The sequence below is a fragment of the Sciurus vulgaris genome, assembly GCF_902686455.1.
Source record: "Sciurus vulgaris genome assembly, chromosome: 11".
Lineage (NCBI taxonomy): Eukaryota > Metazoa > Chordata > Mammalia > Rodentia > Sciuridae > Sciurus > Sciurus vulgaris.
The window spans coordinates 75,776,088-75,792,965 of record NC_136472.1 but is presented as its reverse complement, the minus strand read 5'-3'; the positions used below and the strand labels follow the sequence as shown (position 1 = coordinate 75,792,965).

Here is a 16,878-nt window from a genome sequence, read left to right as displayed (position 1 = left end):
TATCTACTTTCAGAACATTTTTATCACTCCCAGAAAAAAACTGCATACCCAAAAAGCTTTCATTCTTCGTTATGTTCTGAATTGTGTCCCCCTAAAATTTCTGTTAATGTCCTAACCCCCAGTGTGATATATATTTGAAGATCATGCCTTTATGGGGTCATGGTTAAGTACAGTCTTAAGGATGGGGCCCTAACACTATAGAGCTGGTACCTATAGTATCACTTGGAAAAGACTGTTAACTTAAGGCCATGAGTTCTTTTAGTTCATTGAATGTTTACCGACATGACAGTAAAGAAATAATACAGATGTTGGGGGTATGGGAAAGGTTGCTGATTGGTCTTATGCCAAGTAAGTTCTTCTCCAGCTAAAGAATAGCAGTTCCATAGAGGGAAAAGAGGGGTGAGAGGGGTGGGGGGAAGGAAAAAATAACAGAATGAATCAAACATCATTACCCTAAGTAAATGTATGACTACGCAAATGGTATGCTGTTACTCCAAATAAAAATAAATTAAAATTAAAAAAGAATAGCAATTCCTTTGTTCTTTCGAAATATAAAGTTTAGCTCTTAAATTTCAGGTTCAGAAGGAATAAATGGCCAAGCAACCAGTGACCATTTTAAAATAATTCACTTGCCAACTCAAGGGCTTCATATAAAACTGCATACATGTAAGAAGGTGACTTTTATAGAACTCTTTCTGTAATTTTATTTTTTATTTTTCAAAAAGCCATTTTTGTAGCTTTCATGATTAATGTGTATTGAATGTACTCTTGTTATCTTAAACATTGACGCCAAGCTCATGGTCTTTCCTTATATAGCTTTCTTCTCTCTGTAATTTGGCACAAGAATGGTTTTCAATGCTGAGTGTTTTCTTTTTCTGCTGGTCTCTTCTCAAAGCAGTACTGGCCTTCCACCTGGCTTTGTATCTTATTTTAGAAATAGCCTTGTTCTCAGATTTTATTTTTTAAATGTGAGTATATGCCTTTCTACAAATGGTTCTCATGTCTGTAGAAGACAGAACAAAGAATAAATCTGCATAAATTAAAACAGGAGTGGTTGTCTATGGACCTAGAAACAAAATTATTACAGAAGATACTAGAGGTCAATGCCAAGTCATCCCATCTCCCATCTCTATAGAAATTTAAAGACTAGAAAGACTAAGTGACTTGCTAAAAGTTACAAAATAGTGATGAGAATCTATCATTCTCATTATTTTCATGAAGACAACACATCTTAGAGAGTTACGATTTTAACACATAAAGCAGAACTATTAAAAAAACAGAGAAATACACCAAACTACATACCTTAGTTATCTTTGAGAAGGGGGAATGTACTATGAAATTTTCCTTCTAATTTTCTGAGTTTTTTTGTTTTTGTTTTTGTTTTTTAAGTACAAGGTTTTTTTTATTTGTATTTTATAACTTTATTTTATTTTATTTTATTTTTGGTGGTGCTGAGGATTGAACCCAGTGCCTCTCACATGAGCCACAACCCCAGCCCCTCATTTTCTGAGTTTTAAAATGTTTAGTTATAAGCATCATTTGTTAGTGTCTTAATCAAAACTATAAGTTCTGCAGTAGATCTGCATTTTTTTCTTTTTTTTATTTGTTCTAATTAGTTATACATGACAATAGAATGCATTTAGACACATTATACACAAGTGAAACACCACTTCTCCTTCCTCTGGCTGAATATGGTACAGTCACACCAGTAGTGTGATTATGCATGTATGCAGAGTAATAATATCCATCTCATTCCACTGTTCTTCCCATCCTCACACCCCCCCTCCCCTCCCCTCCCCTCCCCTCTGCACAACCCAAAGTCCCTTCATTCCCCCACCCCCATTATGGATCAGCATCCACTCATCAGAGAAAACATTCTACCTTTGATTTCTTGGGTTTGGCTTATTTCACTTAGCATATTCTCCAGCTCCTTCCATTTACCTGCAAATGCCATAATTTCATTCTTCTTTAAGACTGAGTAGTATTCCATTGTGTATATGTACCACACATTATCTTTATTCATCTGTTGAAGGGTATCTAGGTTTGTTCCATAAGTTCAGCTATTGTGAATTGAGCAGCTTTAAACATTGATGTGGCTGCATCACTGTAGTGTGCTGATTTTAAGTCCTTTGGGTATAAACTGAGGAGTGGGATAACTGGGTCAAATGGTGGATCCATTCTAAGTGTTCTGAGGAAGTGGCTGCACCAATTTGCAATCCTACCAGCAATGCATGAGTGTACCTTTTCCCCACATCCTCGCCAACACATATTGTTGCTTGTATTCTTGATAATTACCATTCTGACTGGAGTGAGATAAAATCTTAGAGTAGTTTTGATTTGCATTTTTCTAATCGCTAGAGATGATGAACACTTTTTCATATATTTGTTGATCAATTGTATTTCTTCTATGAAATGTCTGTTCAGTTCTTAACACCAGAAACAACATAACCTAATAAATAAATGGGCTAAGGGACTGAATAGATCTGCATTTGAATCTGCCTTGGCCACTTAACCAAACTATGGCTCTGTAATTTTTTGGAAAACTTCTTAACCTCTGTGAATCAAAAGTTTCTCACTTCAGAAAATAGATATAGTAATAATACTTTATGGTATCAACTATGAAGGGGTTAACTCTCATTATTACTATTACTATCACTACTTTTATAATAGTATCCTTGATGCTGATGTAGGGTGATCGTTATTAAATGGTTTAAACATTCCTCTATTTAAAGACTGGATGCTGAATTAGGCAATTATCCAACATACCTTCCAGCTCATTTCTTCTTTCTGTTAGTCCAAAAGAAGCACTGTGGTCATCAGTTCTTACTCAGTTACAGTGTTACTTAATTCAGCAGTAAAAAGAGGACAGGCATGGTGGCACACACCTGTAATCCTAGCAGCTCCTGAGGCTGAGGCAGGGGTATCACGAGTTCAAAACCAACCTTAGCATCTTAGTGAGGCCCTAAGCAATTTAGCAAGACCCCGTCTATAAATAAAATACATAAGGGGATGGGGTTGTGACTCAGTGGTTAAGTGCCCCTGGGTTCAATCCCTGGTGCCAAAATAAATAAATGAAATAAAAAGAAATGAATGACAAAAAGGTTACTTAGCTCTTGAGTACCTCAGTCAGAGCCTGCTATTTACTATAATTAAAATAAAAACTCATGATCCTCTTCTACATTTTATACTAGAGAACTTGCCCAGTATATCTAGGGAACCATTGTTAAATTTTAAAATCCCTGTTGCTACTCATTCTGGAGCAACCTACATAGAATTGCCACGTGAGAAGCAGATACCCTTGTGCTTTGAATGTGGAGTTCTTTTTAGAAATCACGATGTTCTTTGTGCCTAGTGCCTTAATACAAATAGCACTCTTGAATAACAGTCCCATTAGCCTACCTTGTATTTCAGAGCCTCCGAAGTAAATTTCCACTGTACCACATATGTATTTATGCCCTAGAAAACTTCACCACTTTAATGTTAACATTTGTATATACAGTTTAGTACAATGAAATACCAACAATAAATGCCATGCTTTAAATTTTGATATATTATTGCCAGCCTACTTAAAGATGTCATAGTCACAGATCGGAAAGCAGGGGCCATGTAACTTTGTTTTTACTGTTTGGGACAAATTGAATTGTTTGACCCATTTTAGGTTCCCGTTTTAGGTACTGACAGCTCCAGTAAGGTGTATCTGAGTGTTTTTCTATATTTGTAATATTGCTGTTTGTGAGGATGTTGTGCTTTTCCAGCTGATGACTGAGGAAGCCCGTCATCATCATTAGTTACTCATTCATTCAGCAGGAGCACCTGTTTTATCTAGGCACTGGAGATGCAAACATGAATAAAACATGATTCCTGTTTTGGAAAATTTCATAGTTTATTGGGGAAAGAAAGATATTTTAAAATATAATTACATTTCATACATATCTATATGATAAATATATGAACTAAGTTATATACAGGAGGAAATAATAAATTTGGGATACATGGTAAGGTTTCAAAGAAGAAATGACATTCAAGCTGAGTCCTAAAGGTTGGATGGAAATTTGCCATTTAGAGTGAGATGAGCATAGTGGGTGGTGCATGCCTGTAATCCCAGTGGCTCAGGAGGCTGAGGCAGGAGGATCACAAGTTAAAGCCAGCCTCAGCAATTTAGCAAGACCCTAAGCAACTTAGCAAGATCCTGTCTCAAAATAAAAAGTAAAAAGGGCTAGGGATATGGCTCAGTGGTTAAGCACCCTGGGTTCAACATCTGGTACAAAAAAATAAATAAAATAAAATAAAATACAGCAAGAGGAGCAAGGGGCAGGGAGAACAAGATGAGAAATGGCCTGTGCAGGTCCTAAAGATGCAGGAACATGCTAGGTGAGGAGAATGACTTCAGAGTAGCTGGAGGAAAGAGGCTACATGAGGGAAACTCGAGTTGAAGTCAGGAGTTTGAATTGTATCCTTGTGGCAGTGGGTAATCATTGAAGATTTTTAAATTTAGGGCTGACATAATCAGATTTTTTTTTTTTTTTTTTTTTTTTTTTTTACATAATCAGATTTGAGCTTGAAAACTCATAGTAGTTTAGACTAAAGAAAGACAGGTGGTAGACACCAGTCAAAAAGCTGTTTATTTTTTAAACAAAAGGCAAGGGTTTACCACCAGCAGCAGCTGTGGAGATAAGAGTGACTAGCTTTAAGAGAATTTTCAAGGTGTAAACAATTGAATTTTGTAATCAATATATGGGACATGTGGACAGTGGAGGTTTAAGGTCTGGCCTGGATGACTCAGTAGATTAACTGAGGTTAACAGCACTGGGGGAAAGGTAAACAGAAAAGCAGAATTGCTCATTATTTTGTTTTTAGAAGTGGGGCAAATGTTTTCATTTTGTACAAGATAGGTTCAGTCTTTTTAGGAGCATTCTAATAAGCAAGTCCGTGTCTGAAGCTTGGAAGAAAAGTTAACTATAATAATATTTTCTGAGTTCCTGCTGTTTATTTTTCCATTGAAAGCTAAGATTCTCAGCTTTCTCATAATCAGGTTAACAGATTATGATCTCATGAAGGTGACTGTAGAACCAAACATAATTACTAAGCCTCTTACCAACTGAAATGAACTTTTGAAAGAAGAAAACAATCTCTTTAGTTATTGCTTTAATTATTTTACTATTTCATTTCCCACAGTATCCCAAAACAAAACTAGTATATATACACATATATATTAGTTTATATATATTTAAAAATATTAAAAATATTTATATATATTAAATATATTTAGCAGTAAATGGATACAATACCTCTTTTTATTTTTTTAAATTTATTTTTATGTGGCGTTGAGGATCAAACCCAGTGCCTCAATGTGCTAGGCAAGCACTCTACCACTGAGCTACAACCCCAGTTCTATATATATTTTTAAAACATCTGTTTTCTGCACTGCTTACTGATCTTAGTGTTACTTACCTAATGATGAACATATAAAGAATGTTCAAGATAATAGCTGAGGATTCCCAAATCTCTTACTTTGTTTTTACAAAACCAAAATTTATGATTAAGTCCTCAAGGAATATTCATTATTTCATAGATACTTGATCAGACCTCAGTTTTTTGCCTTGTTAAATATGAGGAACACTCAAGTGTTCAAGAATGTAGATGTGTGTCCACTTCTTTGGAGGCATTTAAAAATAAGATTTGTTTTGTTTCATTTTGTTTTCCATTTGGATACTTGAGCTGTAGTCTTTTTTGAAAGCCAGGAGATAGACAGTTCTTCAAAATCTGCCCTTACCTCCAACTTTGAAAGGTCAGATTTCAGCATCTATTGGAATACATGAGTGGTTGTGAAGGACTCAGATAGACTTGGGATAAGGTAAATTGCTGTACATATCTGACATTTCTTTTTTCGTGTATTTAAAAACTAAATTAGCACACCTTATCCACATGAAATTCTCATTTTCTGTGTTACCATCTCGAATTCTCTGTGTGGTTTCTTGGGTGGTGGTATTTTTCCTTTACTTTGATCTTGATTGCTGTGAAATGTAGTTGCCTGCTGTTTAAGTCAGCTGCAGTAGAGTGCACCCAGAAGTGGTTATATTTCTATATTTAGAAAACCATAGGGTTTGTAAAGCAGTTGCAAATTCCTTTGGGATAAAATGGTTTCTATAAATGTAACATTTTTAATGAAACTATTATTATCACCCATTAGAGAAGTAGAGAGCTAATATGTGTGGGTTTGTGGACATGACAGAGGCAGGAATATTTTTTCTTTTAAGAGCTCACAGAATATCTTAAATATTTAAAATTAATCATGTGAATCTATTTTCATGCTCTTCGTCTTGAATTGCAGAGCTTTTACTCAAGTGTTTACCTTTGGTCCAACATTCCGAGCTGAGAATTCTCAGAGCCGGAGACACCTGGCAGAGTTTTATATGGTAGAAGCAGAAATTTCTTTTGTTGAGAGTCTTCAAGATCTCATGCAGGTAGGTACACAGTTTTAAAATTTCAGATGTCTGTGACATTATATGCTTCTATATTTTTTTTTTTATCCTGGACTAGTGTGAATTACAGATATTTGTAAGATGAAGAAGATAGCTATTATTAATTTAATAAACATTTACTGACTTCATTATAAGAGTTGAACATATAAGAGTCAGGTTTAAGTTTCTATCGCAGCTCTTCCACTAGCTTTGCTATTAAGTTACCTAACTTTCATAATCTTTAGCTTTCTTTATGTAAAAGAATAATTTACTTATTGTAAAAAGTGAAGAGTAAGCGAAATAATGTATGTAATATAAAACACCTAACATGGTGTCTAGGAAATAAACAGGATTAGTAAATAGTAACTCTTATTTGCTAGGAAAATAAATAAAACATCTTATATAAACATCTGTAATACTTCCATAAACATCTATAAGGTTATTTTAGAAAGGATCTGTAGGAACTGTCAGGGTTCATTTGAAGGGGCAAGTCACAAGGCTGGAGAGAGTCAGGAACCAGATCATGAAAGACCTTGTATTTAAAACCATGCTAAGGAGTTTGAACTTTATCCAAAAGGAAAACATTTCTCTAAGCCGGGTGCAGTGGCACACATCTGTAATCCTAGTGACTCAGGAAGCTGAGGCAGGAGGGTCACAAGTTCAAGGACAGCCTCAGAAACTTAGAGGCCCTCAACAACTTAATGAGACCCTGTCTCAAATAAAAAATAAGAAGGTCACTGGATGTGGTAGCACATGCCCGTAATCCCAGCACCTCAGGAAGCTGAGGCAGAAGGATCACAAGTTGGCGAGGCCGGCCTTAGCCATTTAGTGAGTTCCTAAGCAACTCAGTGAGACTCTGTCTCAAAATGAAAATTTAAAAAGGACTGGGAGAACTGGGGTCATGGCCTAGTGGTAGAGCACTTGCCTTGCATGCATGGGGCACTGGGTTCAGTCCTCAGCACCATATAAGTAAACAAAATAAAGGTATTGTGTCCATCTACAACTGAAAATTTTTTAGAAATTAAAAAATTTTTTAAAATAAAAATAAAAAGGACTGGGGATGTAGCTCAGTGGTAAAGTACCCCTGGGTTTAATCCTAGTACCAAAACAAAACAAAACAAAATCTCTGTAGCAGCCATATGAGGAATATTTTTTTTGTTTGTGTGTTTTGGTAGCACAGAGCCACGTCCCCAGTCCTTTATTTGTTTGTTTATTTGTCTGTTTTGTGTGTGTGGTGCTGAGGATTGAACCCAGAGCCTTGTGCCTGCAAGGCAAGCATACTCTACCATCTGAGCTACATCTACAGCCCCGCTTTTAATTTTATTCTGAGACAGGGCCTCACTCAGTTGGTAGGGACTTACTAAGTTGCTGAAGCTGACTTTGAACTTGGAATTCTCCTGCCTGAACCTCCCAAGCCACTGGGATTACAGGTATATACCACCATGTCCTGCATGAGAAATGATTGTGAGGAAGCTGAAAAATAAGGACAGTGGACAGCCTCGCTAGGAAGCTATGGAAATGATCCCCACAGAGCACATGAGTCAAGGAGTGAAATAGACCAGGATTTGATTTTTTAGTACTACCATTTACTTGCTATGTGACCTTAGAAAAAGGACTTAATTTCCTCATCTATAAAATGGGAATTCTTCATTCATAGGATAGTTGAGAGGACTAGGCGAATGAGTGTAGTTCATGGCACTTATTAATTGTCCAGAAATTAACTGAGGTTATTTTGAATTCTCTGATGATATTTTGGTTACTGCCTTTTATGGTTTGGATATGAGGTGTCCCCTGAAAGCTCATGTGTGAGACAATACAAGAATGTTCACATGTGAAATGATTAGATTATGAGAGTTGTGGCCTAATCACTGGAATTGCTTGAATTGAATTAATGATTCATAGCTATAGACAGGTAGGTATGGCTACCTACCTGGAGGTAGGTAGGTCACTGTGGGTGTGCCTTTGGGTTTATGTTTTGTCCCTGGGGAGTAGAGTTTTCTCTGCTTCCTGACTGTCATGATCTGAGCTGCTTTCCTCCACCACATTCTTCTGCCATGATGTTCTATCTCACCTTGGGCCAAGAGCTATGGAGTTGGTCTACCATGGACTGAACCTCTGAAATCATAAGCCAAAATAAATTTTTCCTCCTTTAAGTTATTCTTTTGGCCATTGTATGAAAAGCTGACTAAAACACTAAATTTAGATTTGTAATTATGGAATGTTTACTCTAGTAATTCCCATCAACCCTCCTTTCTATTCATTTATATATCTTTGCATTTTTACCCACTAAATGACCCAAATCCATTTAAAGCATAAATACCATGTATGTCACAATTGGAAGAGACTCATTATTTTATTACCCTGTCTTCGGTTGGATGTTCCAGTAAACAAATTTTAAGGCAGAGATTGTTGGAAGGGGGGTTATTAGGGAATGCTCTTGAGAATGACAACTGTAAGGAAAGGAGGAAAGTAACAGTGGGCAGAGGGGAAATTGAACTTCGATGCTTTAACACAGGCCTTGGCCTGTTCTGTTTGAAAGCAAGGGTGGGCTTTTGTGCTTCCCCCACAGTGGTCATGGTCAGCCTCTGAATGAGGCTTAACTTTGAATAAGGCAGTGCCTTTGGGCTAGACGATTCCTGAAGAGGGACTCGAGGATAAACCACTGGCAATAGCATTTCCAGATAGGGCATTGGGCCTGTGAGGGGCATTCTGGCCATACACTGTAGCGTTCACTCACATACTTTCTTAGTCACCTTCCACTGACTATTCTAGATCCTGGGACATTTTTAGTTGTCCTTACTGGGGAAAGGTCAGGAGGTAGGAAGAGTAATTTCTGTTGGCACACAGCAGGTAAAGGCAGGGATTCTCTTCCAACACCTACAAATCACAGCTCTACCACTCCACAAAAAGAATTATCAGGCCTAAAATATCAGTAGTGCCTTTGTGGAATAACCCTGTGCTGTATTGTAGTGATTTAGAGTTGGAGCCTCCCAGAGCCTGTGAGCGCTCCTCAAGCAGCTTTCGTTGAGCCCACTACCCGATTCTATGTTCCTCTTTCACTCAGACAGGGAGAGCATTATGAGGAGAGGAATACACTTTACCTCCCCATTTCTTTTCTTTTCTCTTTTTTTAAAAAATATTTTTAGTTGTAGATGACATATCTTTATTTTATTTATTTTTTTATGTTGTGCTGAGAATCAAACCCAGTGCCTCACACATGCTAGGCAAGCACTCTACCACTAAGCCACACCTGCAGCCTCTACCTCCCCATTTCTGCTTCCACCTCTTTATAGTCCCAACATAGATACCATAGGGAAAGATTATGAAGATAATGCATAAATTATTTTAGAATTCATTAAAAGATTTTAATCTTTGCTCTATAATTATATCTTACCATATGATAGGGTTACAAAATAATTTTTTTGTCTTCCCATTGTTTTAAACCACCATTTGACCCATCTATCCCACTCCTTGGTTTATACTCAAAGGACTTAAAATCAGCATACTACAGTGATGCAGTCACATCAATGTTCATAGCTACTCCATTCACAATAGCTAGATTGTGGAACCAACCGAGATGCCCTTCAATTGATGAATGGAAAAAGAAACTGTGGTATAAATATACAATGGAATATTACTCAGCCATAAATAAGAATAAAATTATGCCTTTTGCTGCTAAATGGATAAAGTTGGAAAATATCATGCTAATTCTTCCACTATTTCAGTGAGAACATTGAGAATTAGATAAGTTAAGTTGCATACTTTTTCAGTCAGTTCCAGATTTTTGGCTTTGCATTTAGTCAGGTCCCTGAAATTCTTGTGCTCTTTTAAAAGTATAAGTGGAACATTTCACATCTAATGTTAATATTTGAAATGAGTTTTGAGTCACTTCTTTATTCCATTGTTTTTCTCCCATTCATTCTCTATCTTTGTTTTAATTTCAAGATACCTTAACTAATGGATTTTAAGCTAGTTTTTTAAGTATTATTGATTAATGTCCAGAAATATCATAAGCCAAAAAGCACAGAGTCATTTTATTTGAAGCATTTTCCTACACTGCATTTGCTGGTATCATTTCAGATATATCCCAACGTAAGTCTGGGACTAATAAACAAGGTCAGACAATCCCAGAAAAATTGCCAGTTATTTGTTCAGCAGCTTTAGATGGCGGTGGGGGGATTAGAGAGGAGGTAGATTCGGTGTCATTGTTCCCTGAGGGTTGCATAACAGCCGTCTGGACCCATTGTATTAATTTACCAGTTTTCTGTTTCTTGGATCTTGCTGTTATTCTTGTCTCATATTCTATTAAATTTATTTTTAAATTTGCATACATAAAAACTCTAAGTTTTGAGGAAAATTGTAGACCTCTATGACTATAACTGCAATCAAGTTACAAAACAAAAACTTTTCAGTGCTGGGGATTGAACTCGGGGGCACTCTACCACTGAGCTACATCCTCAGAAACGCCCTTTTTTGTTTTTCTTTATTTTTGAGACAGGGTCTCACTACATTGCTGAGACTAACCTTGAACTTGTGATCCTCCTGCCGTAGCCTCCCCAGTAGCTGAGATTACAGGCATGCGCCAAAACAATTTGGTCATTACAAAACAACTCCCGCTTACTGTTGCTTTGTATTCCAACCCTCTTCCCACTGGCAGCCACTGATCTGTTGTCCCTCTAAGTAATCTTTCCTTTTCCAAAATGTCATTTAAATGGAATAAGATACAGATTTTTTACTTTGTCTTTTGTTACTTAACATAATGTATATGAAATTCATCCATGCTCTTTTTATCTTGCTTCTTTTTTCTGCTAGGTATTCACCTAGTTCATTTATCCTTTCATCAGTTGAGGAATATTTAATTCAGTTCTAGCTTTTTAAAATAATGAACAAAGTTGCTATAAACATTCATATGCAAGTTTTGTATAAATATAAAGTTTTCATACTTCTTAGATAAGTTCCAGGGGTGAGATTGCTAGATAAGTGTTTAATGTTTCATTTTCATTGGAAACCAATCTATTTTCCAAAATGACTTTTATATTCTCACCAGCAGTATGCAAAAGTTGCACATTTTCTACTTCCTCACCAGCACTTAGTATTTTCAGGGGTGTGTGTGTGCTGGGGACTCGGGTGTATATATATATATGTTCTAAGATGTTCTCATAGCAATGTATCAATATCTCATTGTGCTTTCACTTTGCATTTTCCTAATGCTTATGAAGTTGAGCATCTTTTCATATGCTTATTAGCTTTATAGTCTTTATTAGTTCATATTCTTTGGTGAACTGTTTGTTCTAAATGTTTTGTTGGATTGTTTGTTTCTTGTTGAGTTTTGAAAGTTCTTTATTCCAAATGAAACTCCTTTTTCAGATATCTGATTAGCAAATATTTCCTCCCAACTGGTGGTCTGTCTTTGCATTCTTTTGACTGTCATATATAGAGAAAAAGACTTTGATTTTTATGATCATTAATTTACCAGTTCTCTTGATGTTAACATCATTCAGAATACTTTAAAGCCAGGTGCAGGGATGTATGCCTATAATCCCAGCTACTTTGGAGGCTGACATGGAAAATTGTGAGTTGGAGGCCAACCTGGCAAACAACAACAATAAAAACCTCAAGGTCACACAATAGTTTCGTGATGTCTTCTGAAAGTTTTATTGCTTTAAGTTTTATTTTTCCATGTGTCATCCATTTGAAGTTAACTTTTGGGTAATGCTCTGAAGTATTAATGAAGGTTCATTTTTTTTTTAACATGGACATCCAGTTGTCTTAGACATGTGTTCAAATGATTAACCTTTCTTCATTCACTGTCATTATATTTTTTTAGTTAAAGTTTTTATATTGGGCAATTGCATATTCATATGCAGTTGTAAGGAATGATATAGAGACATTCTGTGTTCTCTTCACTCAGTTTCTACCAGTCTGACAAAATAATAATACAATATCATAACAAAGATATTGACGTTAATACAATCATGATCCAGAACATTTTCATCACCACAAAGATCCCTCTTGTTGCTCTTTTGAATCCCTCCTAATTCTCTCCACCCACCTCTATCTCTAACCTCCAATAACTATTATTCTATTTTCCATTTCTGATTTTTTTTTAATTTCAGGAATTCCCTTTACATGGAATTATACAGATGCAATCATTCAGAATCTGTTTCTTCATTCAGTATAATACCCTTGCTACCCAAGATATGGTATTTTATGCTTCAGTAGTTTGTTTCTTTTCATTTCTGAGTAGTATACTGTGTTATGTTGTTACCATAGTTTGCTTAACCATTCATTCATTGAAGGATATATACACATATATAATTTTCATTTTGGGGGTATTATGAATAAAACACCTTTGTATAGTTCATTTACATTCACATATAGTTTTTTGTGTAAATACAAGTCTTTTATGTCTTTGCAATAAATTTTCAAGAGTGCAATTGCTAGGTCATATGTTTAATTTCATAAGAAACTAGCCAGTTGTTTTCAGCAATTTATTACACCAGCAATATATGAAAGATCTGGTTTCTGTACATCCATACCAGCATTTGGTGTTCTCACTATTCTCTTCTTGGTATCTGTTAATAACACTTTGTGTTTTTAATTTGCATTTTTCTACTGGCTAATGATATTGGACATCTTTTCATGTACTCATTTGCCATCTACAAATTCTCTTCAGTGAAACAGCTGTTCGTGTCTTTTATGAACTGTTTTTGTTTTTTTCACTCTTGAGTTTTGAGGGTTCTTTTTTTTTTTTGGTACTGGGGATCAAACCCAGGGCCTTGTGATTGCAAGGCAAGCACTCTACTGACTGAGCTATCTCCCCAGCCCTTGAGGGTTCTTTATATATTCTTTATATATATATATATATATATATATATATATATATATTCTTTATATATATTGTTGGATGTGTAGTTTCCAGATATGTTCCCCTAGTAAGTAACTTGCCTTTTCATTCTTTTAATTTTGGTAAGATCTTTATCTTTGATTTTTAGCAAGTGAATCGGTGTATGTCTAGGTATGATTTTCTTTGAGTTTATCCTGTTTATAGTATAGTGAGCTCCTTGAATATGTCTTTAGCCATTTGGGAAGAATTTTCAACCATTACTTCCTCACATATGCTTTCTGTGTCAGTTTGTATTTTCATCTTCTTGGCCCCAATAACATACCTGTGAGACCTTTGGAAATATCCCACAGTTATTCAGTTCTCTGTTCATTATATAATCCATCATTTTTCTTTCCACAATTCAGACTGGGGCATTTTGACTAAACTCTCTTCAAATGCACTAATTCTTTCCTTTGTTGTCTTCTTTTTGCTCCTTTGCACATTCAGTGAAATTTTTATTTCAGATGCATATTTTCTCATGTCTTTCTTTTTTTTTTTTTTAATCTCCTGAGAAGTCCTCTCTCTTCATTTAAGGAATGTTTGTTTACCTTTATTTTATGGAAGATGGTAATTATACCTGCTTTAAGATCTTCATCAAATTAGTTCCAACATCTGGGTGTTCTGTATGCTTACATCAGTGGATTGTCTTTTCCTTTTGAGGATTCATCAAACTTTTCTGGTTCTTTTTCTGCCTGGTAATTTCAGACTGTATCCTAACTAGATCGTTTGAATGTCATATTCTGGGACTCTGGGTCCTGCTAAAATCCTCTGGAAGCAATACTGTATTGTAGTGTTGATTTGTCAGTCCTTAAACATGTGTCATGCTTCAGGGTGAACCCTGGCCTTATGAAAGTTCATATACAAAATTAGGGGTCCCCTTTTCCTGCTGTTCAGAATTTCCTTCATACTTTTTGGCTCCCTAAGACCCCTAGTTTTGATTCTTCTGACCAGAAAGACAGATTCTTTCACATTTTTGTCCCCTACCATGTTATTTATTTCCAGGTGACAGTGATCATCATTATTAATTAGTTAAAAGTAGTAAGAATAAAGGTGCTTAAAAACAATGGAGATCCCATGTACACATTTTCCAGACAGCAGGGTGTTCCTCCCTCAGGGCCTCTGATTGAAAAGTGGGTCTCTGGGAGTTCCAGGTGTTCCACAACTGGGGCTACCTTCAGGGCAGGACCAGAAGAGAAAACAGAAGGGCAGAATACCAACCTAAGACTTTCCTGTATACGCTAACACACAGGGACCTTGTCCCAGTTCTGTGGGATATAGCAGCCTTCGCCCAGAAGTTTTGCTTCCTGTGCCTCCTAGACAGTTCATTGTTTCGCTACCAAATCAAAACCAGGAGACAGAAGAACGAAGAATGGAACTGGGAAAATTCACCTTCATTACAGGTTGTCATTTAATCAACTCATCGTCAGGCTACCTATCACTATTTACTTTTTTGAGTCCTGAGGCAGTTGCTCTTTGTATTCTGACTGGATTTTTAAGATTGGTTAGAAAGATAAAATGGAATTGGTTAGAAAGATAAAATGTAGTCAGCTTACTACAGCTAGAGAACATCCACATAGAGAAACAAAATGGCTTAATTATTAATATTTCTTTTTTCATATTCCATGCACGCAGAAACCAAAAACAAGTCACAGTAGCTATTCTTATATCAGACAAAACAGTCTTAAAGACAAAAACCATGGGTCTGGGATGTAGCCTAGTGGTGGTAGAGCCCTTACCTAACAAGCATGAGGCCTTGGATTCAGACCCTAGTACCACAAAAAGACAAAGTCACTATATAATAGTCAAGGGATCAATTCAATAAGAACATATAACCATGGTAAACATGTGTACCAAATGCCAGAACATCCAATTTTATAAAACAAATTTTAGATATAAAAGGAGAGATAGTGTCCAATAAAATAATAGCAGGAGACTTCAACATCCCTCTTTTATCAATGGACAGCCAGTCAAAAAATCAACACACACAAAAAAAAAAAAAAAAAAAACAGAATTAAGCTTTACTATAGATCAAAGGAACTTAACAAAGATTTACAAAACATTTTGTTCAGTATCAACAGAGTAGACATTCTTTTCTTCAGCAAATGAAACATTGTCTAGAATTAACAAGTCTCAACATCTTCAAATAAGTGAACTCATAGCATGTATCTTCTCTGATCTGAGCTGAATAAAACTAGAAATTAACAACAAAAGAAACTCAGAAACTATACAAATTCATGGAACCTTAACAGCATGCTACTGAACAAACAGTGGATCACTGAAGAATCAAAATCTTAAAATTCGGGCTGGGGATATAGCTTAGTTGGTAGAGTGCTTGCCTTGCAAGCACAAGGCCCTGGGTTCAATCCCCAGCACTGCCAAAAAAAAAAAAATCTTAAAACAAATGAAAATGTAAACATGATTTGCCAAAACATAAATGATACAGCAAGAACAGTATTGAGAAGGAAGTTAATAGCAATAAGTGCCTACATCAAAAAATAGAAAGATTTCAAATAAACAATGATGTGTCTTAAGGACCTAGAAAAAGTTAAAAGCAAATCTATCTTAAAAAGGAAAGAAATAGCAAAGATTAGAGCAGAAATAAATAGAGACTTGAAAAAAAATGCAAATGAACAGATCGTTAGCTAGACTAAGAATAAAAGAACCAAGTAAATAAAATTGGAGGTGAAGAGAAGACATCACAGCTGATGCCACAGAAATACAAAGGTCATTAGATACCGATTGGAAAACAAAGGGGTAAATTTCTGGACACATTTACACTACCAAAATTGAACCATGAAGACATAGAAAACAGACTTAATTACTAGTAATAAGATTGAATGAATAATAAAAAGTCTACCAACAAAGAAAAGTCCAGAATCAGGTGACTTCATTGCTGAATTCTATGAAACTTTTAAGGAAGACTAATACTAGTTCTTCACAAACTATTTAAAATTTAAAAAAAAAAAAAAAAAAAAACTGAAATGAATTCTTCTAAACTCTGCTACTGGGTCAGCAACCCCCTAATAACAAAGACCAGTCACATACACACACACACACACACACACACACAACTGTAAACCCTTATCTCTAATGAACTTGAATGCAAAAATTCTGAATAAAAACACCTAATTCTGAGGGCTGGGGATATAACTCAGTTGGTAGAGTGCTTGCCTCGCAAGCACAAGGCCCTGGGTTCAATCCCCAGCCCCGCAAAAAAAGAAAAAGAAAAAAAAAAAAAAAAAAACCTAATTCTGAATGAAAAGTTAGCAAATTGAATCTCAAACCATATAAAAAAGAACACTCATCATAATCAAGTGGAATCTATCCCAGGATGCAAAGATGGTTCAACATATGCAAATCAGTAAGTATAATACCACATCAACAGAATGAAGGATAAAAATCATATGTTCATCTCACTATATGTAGACAGAGCATTTGGTAAAATTCAACATTGCTTCATGACAAAAACTCTGGACAAATTAGTTACAAAAGGAACATTATAATATATACGACAAACCCACACCAACGTCA

General features: G+C 35.7%; 1 protein-coding gene across 3 annotated transcripts in view; it reads left to right on the top strand.

Moving 5' to 3' along the window:
- NARS2 (asparaginyl-tRNA synthetase 2, mitochondrial) overlaps positions 1-16,878 on the top strand; it is a 157,531-nt gene that overhangs the window by 100,778 nt on the left and 39,875 nt on the right. For all 3 annotated transcript variants that reach the window (XM_079105097.1, XM_079105098.1, XM_079105096.1), the window contains exon 7: positions 6,332-6,464. In XM_079105097.1, coding sequence (XP_078961223.1) covers positions 6,332-6,464 — 133 coding nt within the window. The remainder of the gene's footprint in view (positions 1-6,331; positions 6,465-16,878) is intronic.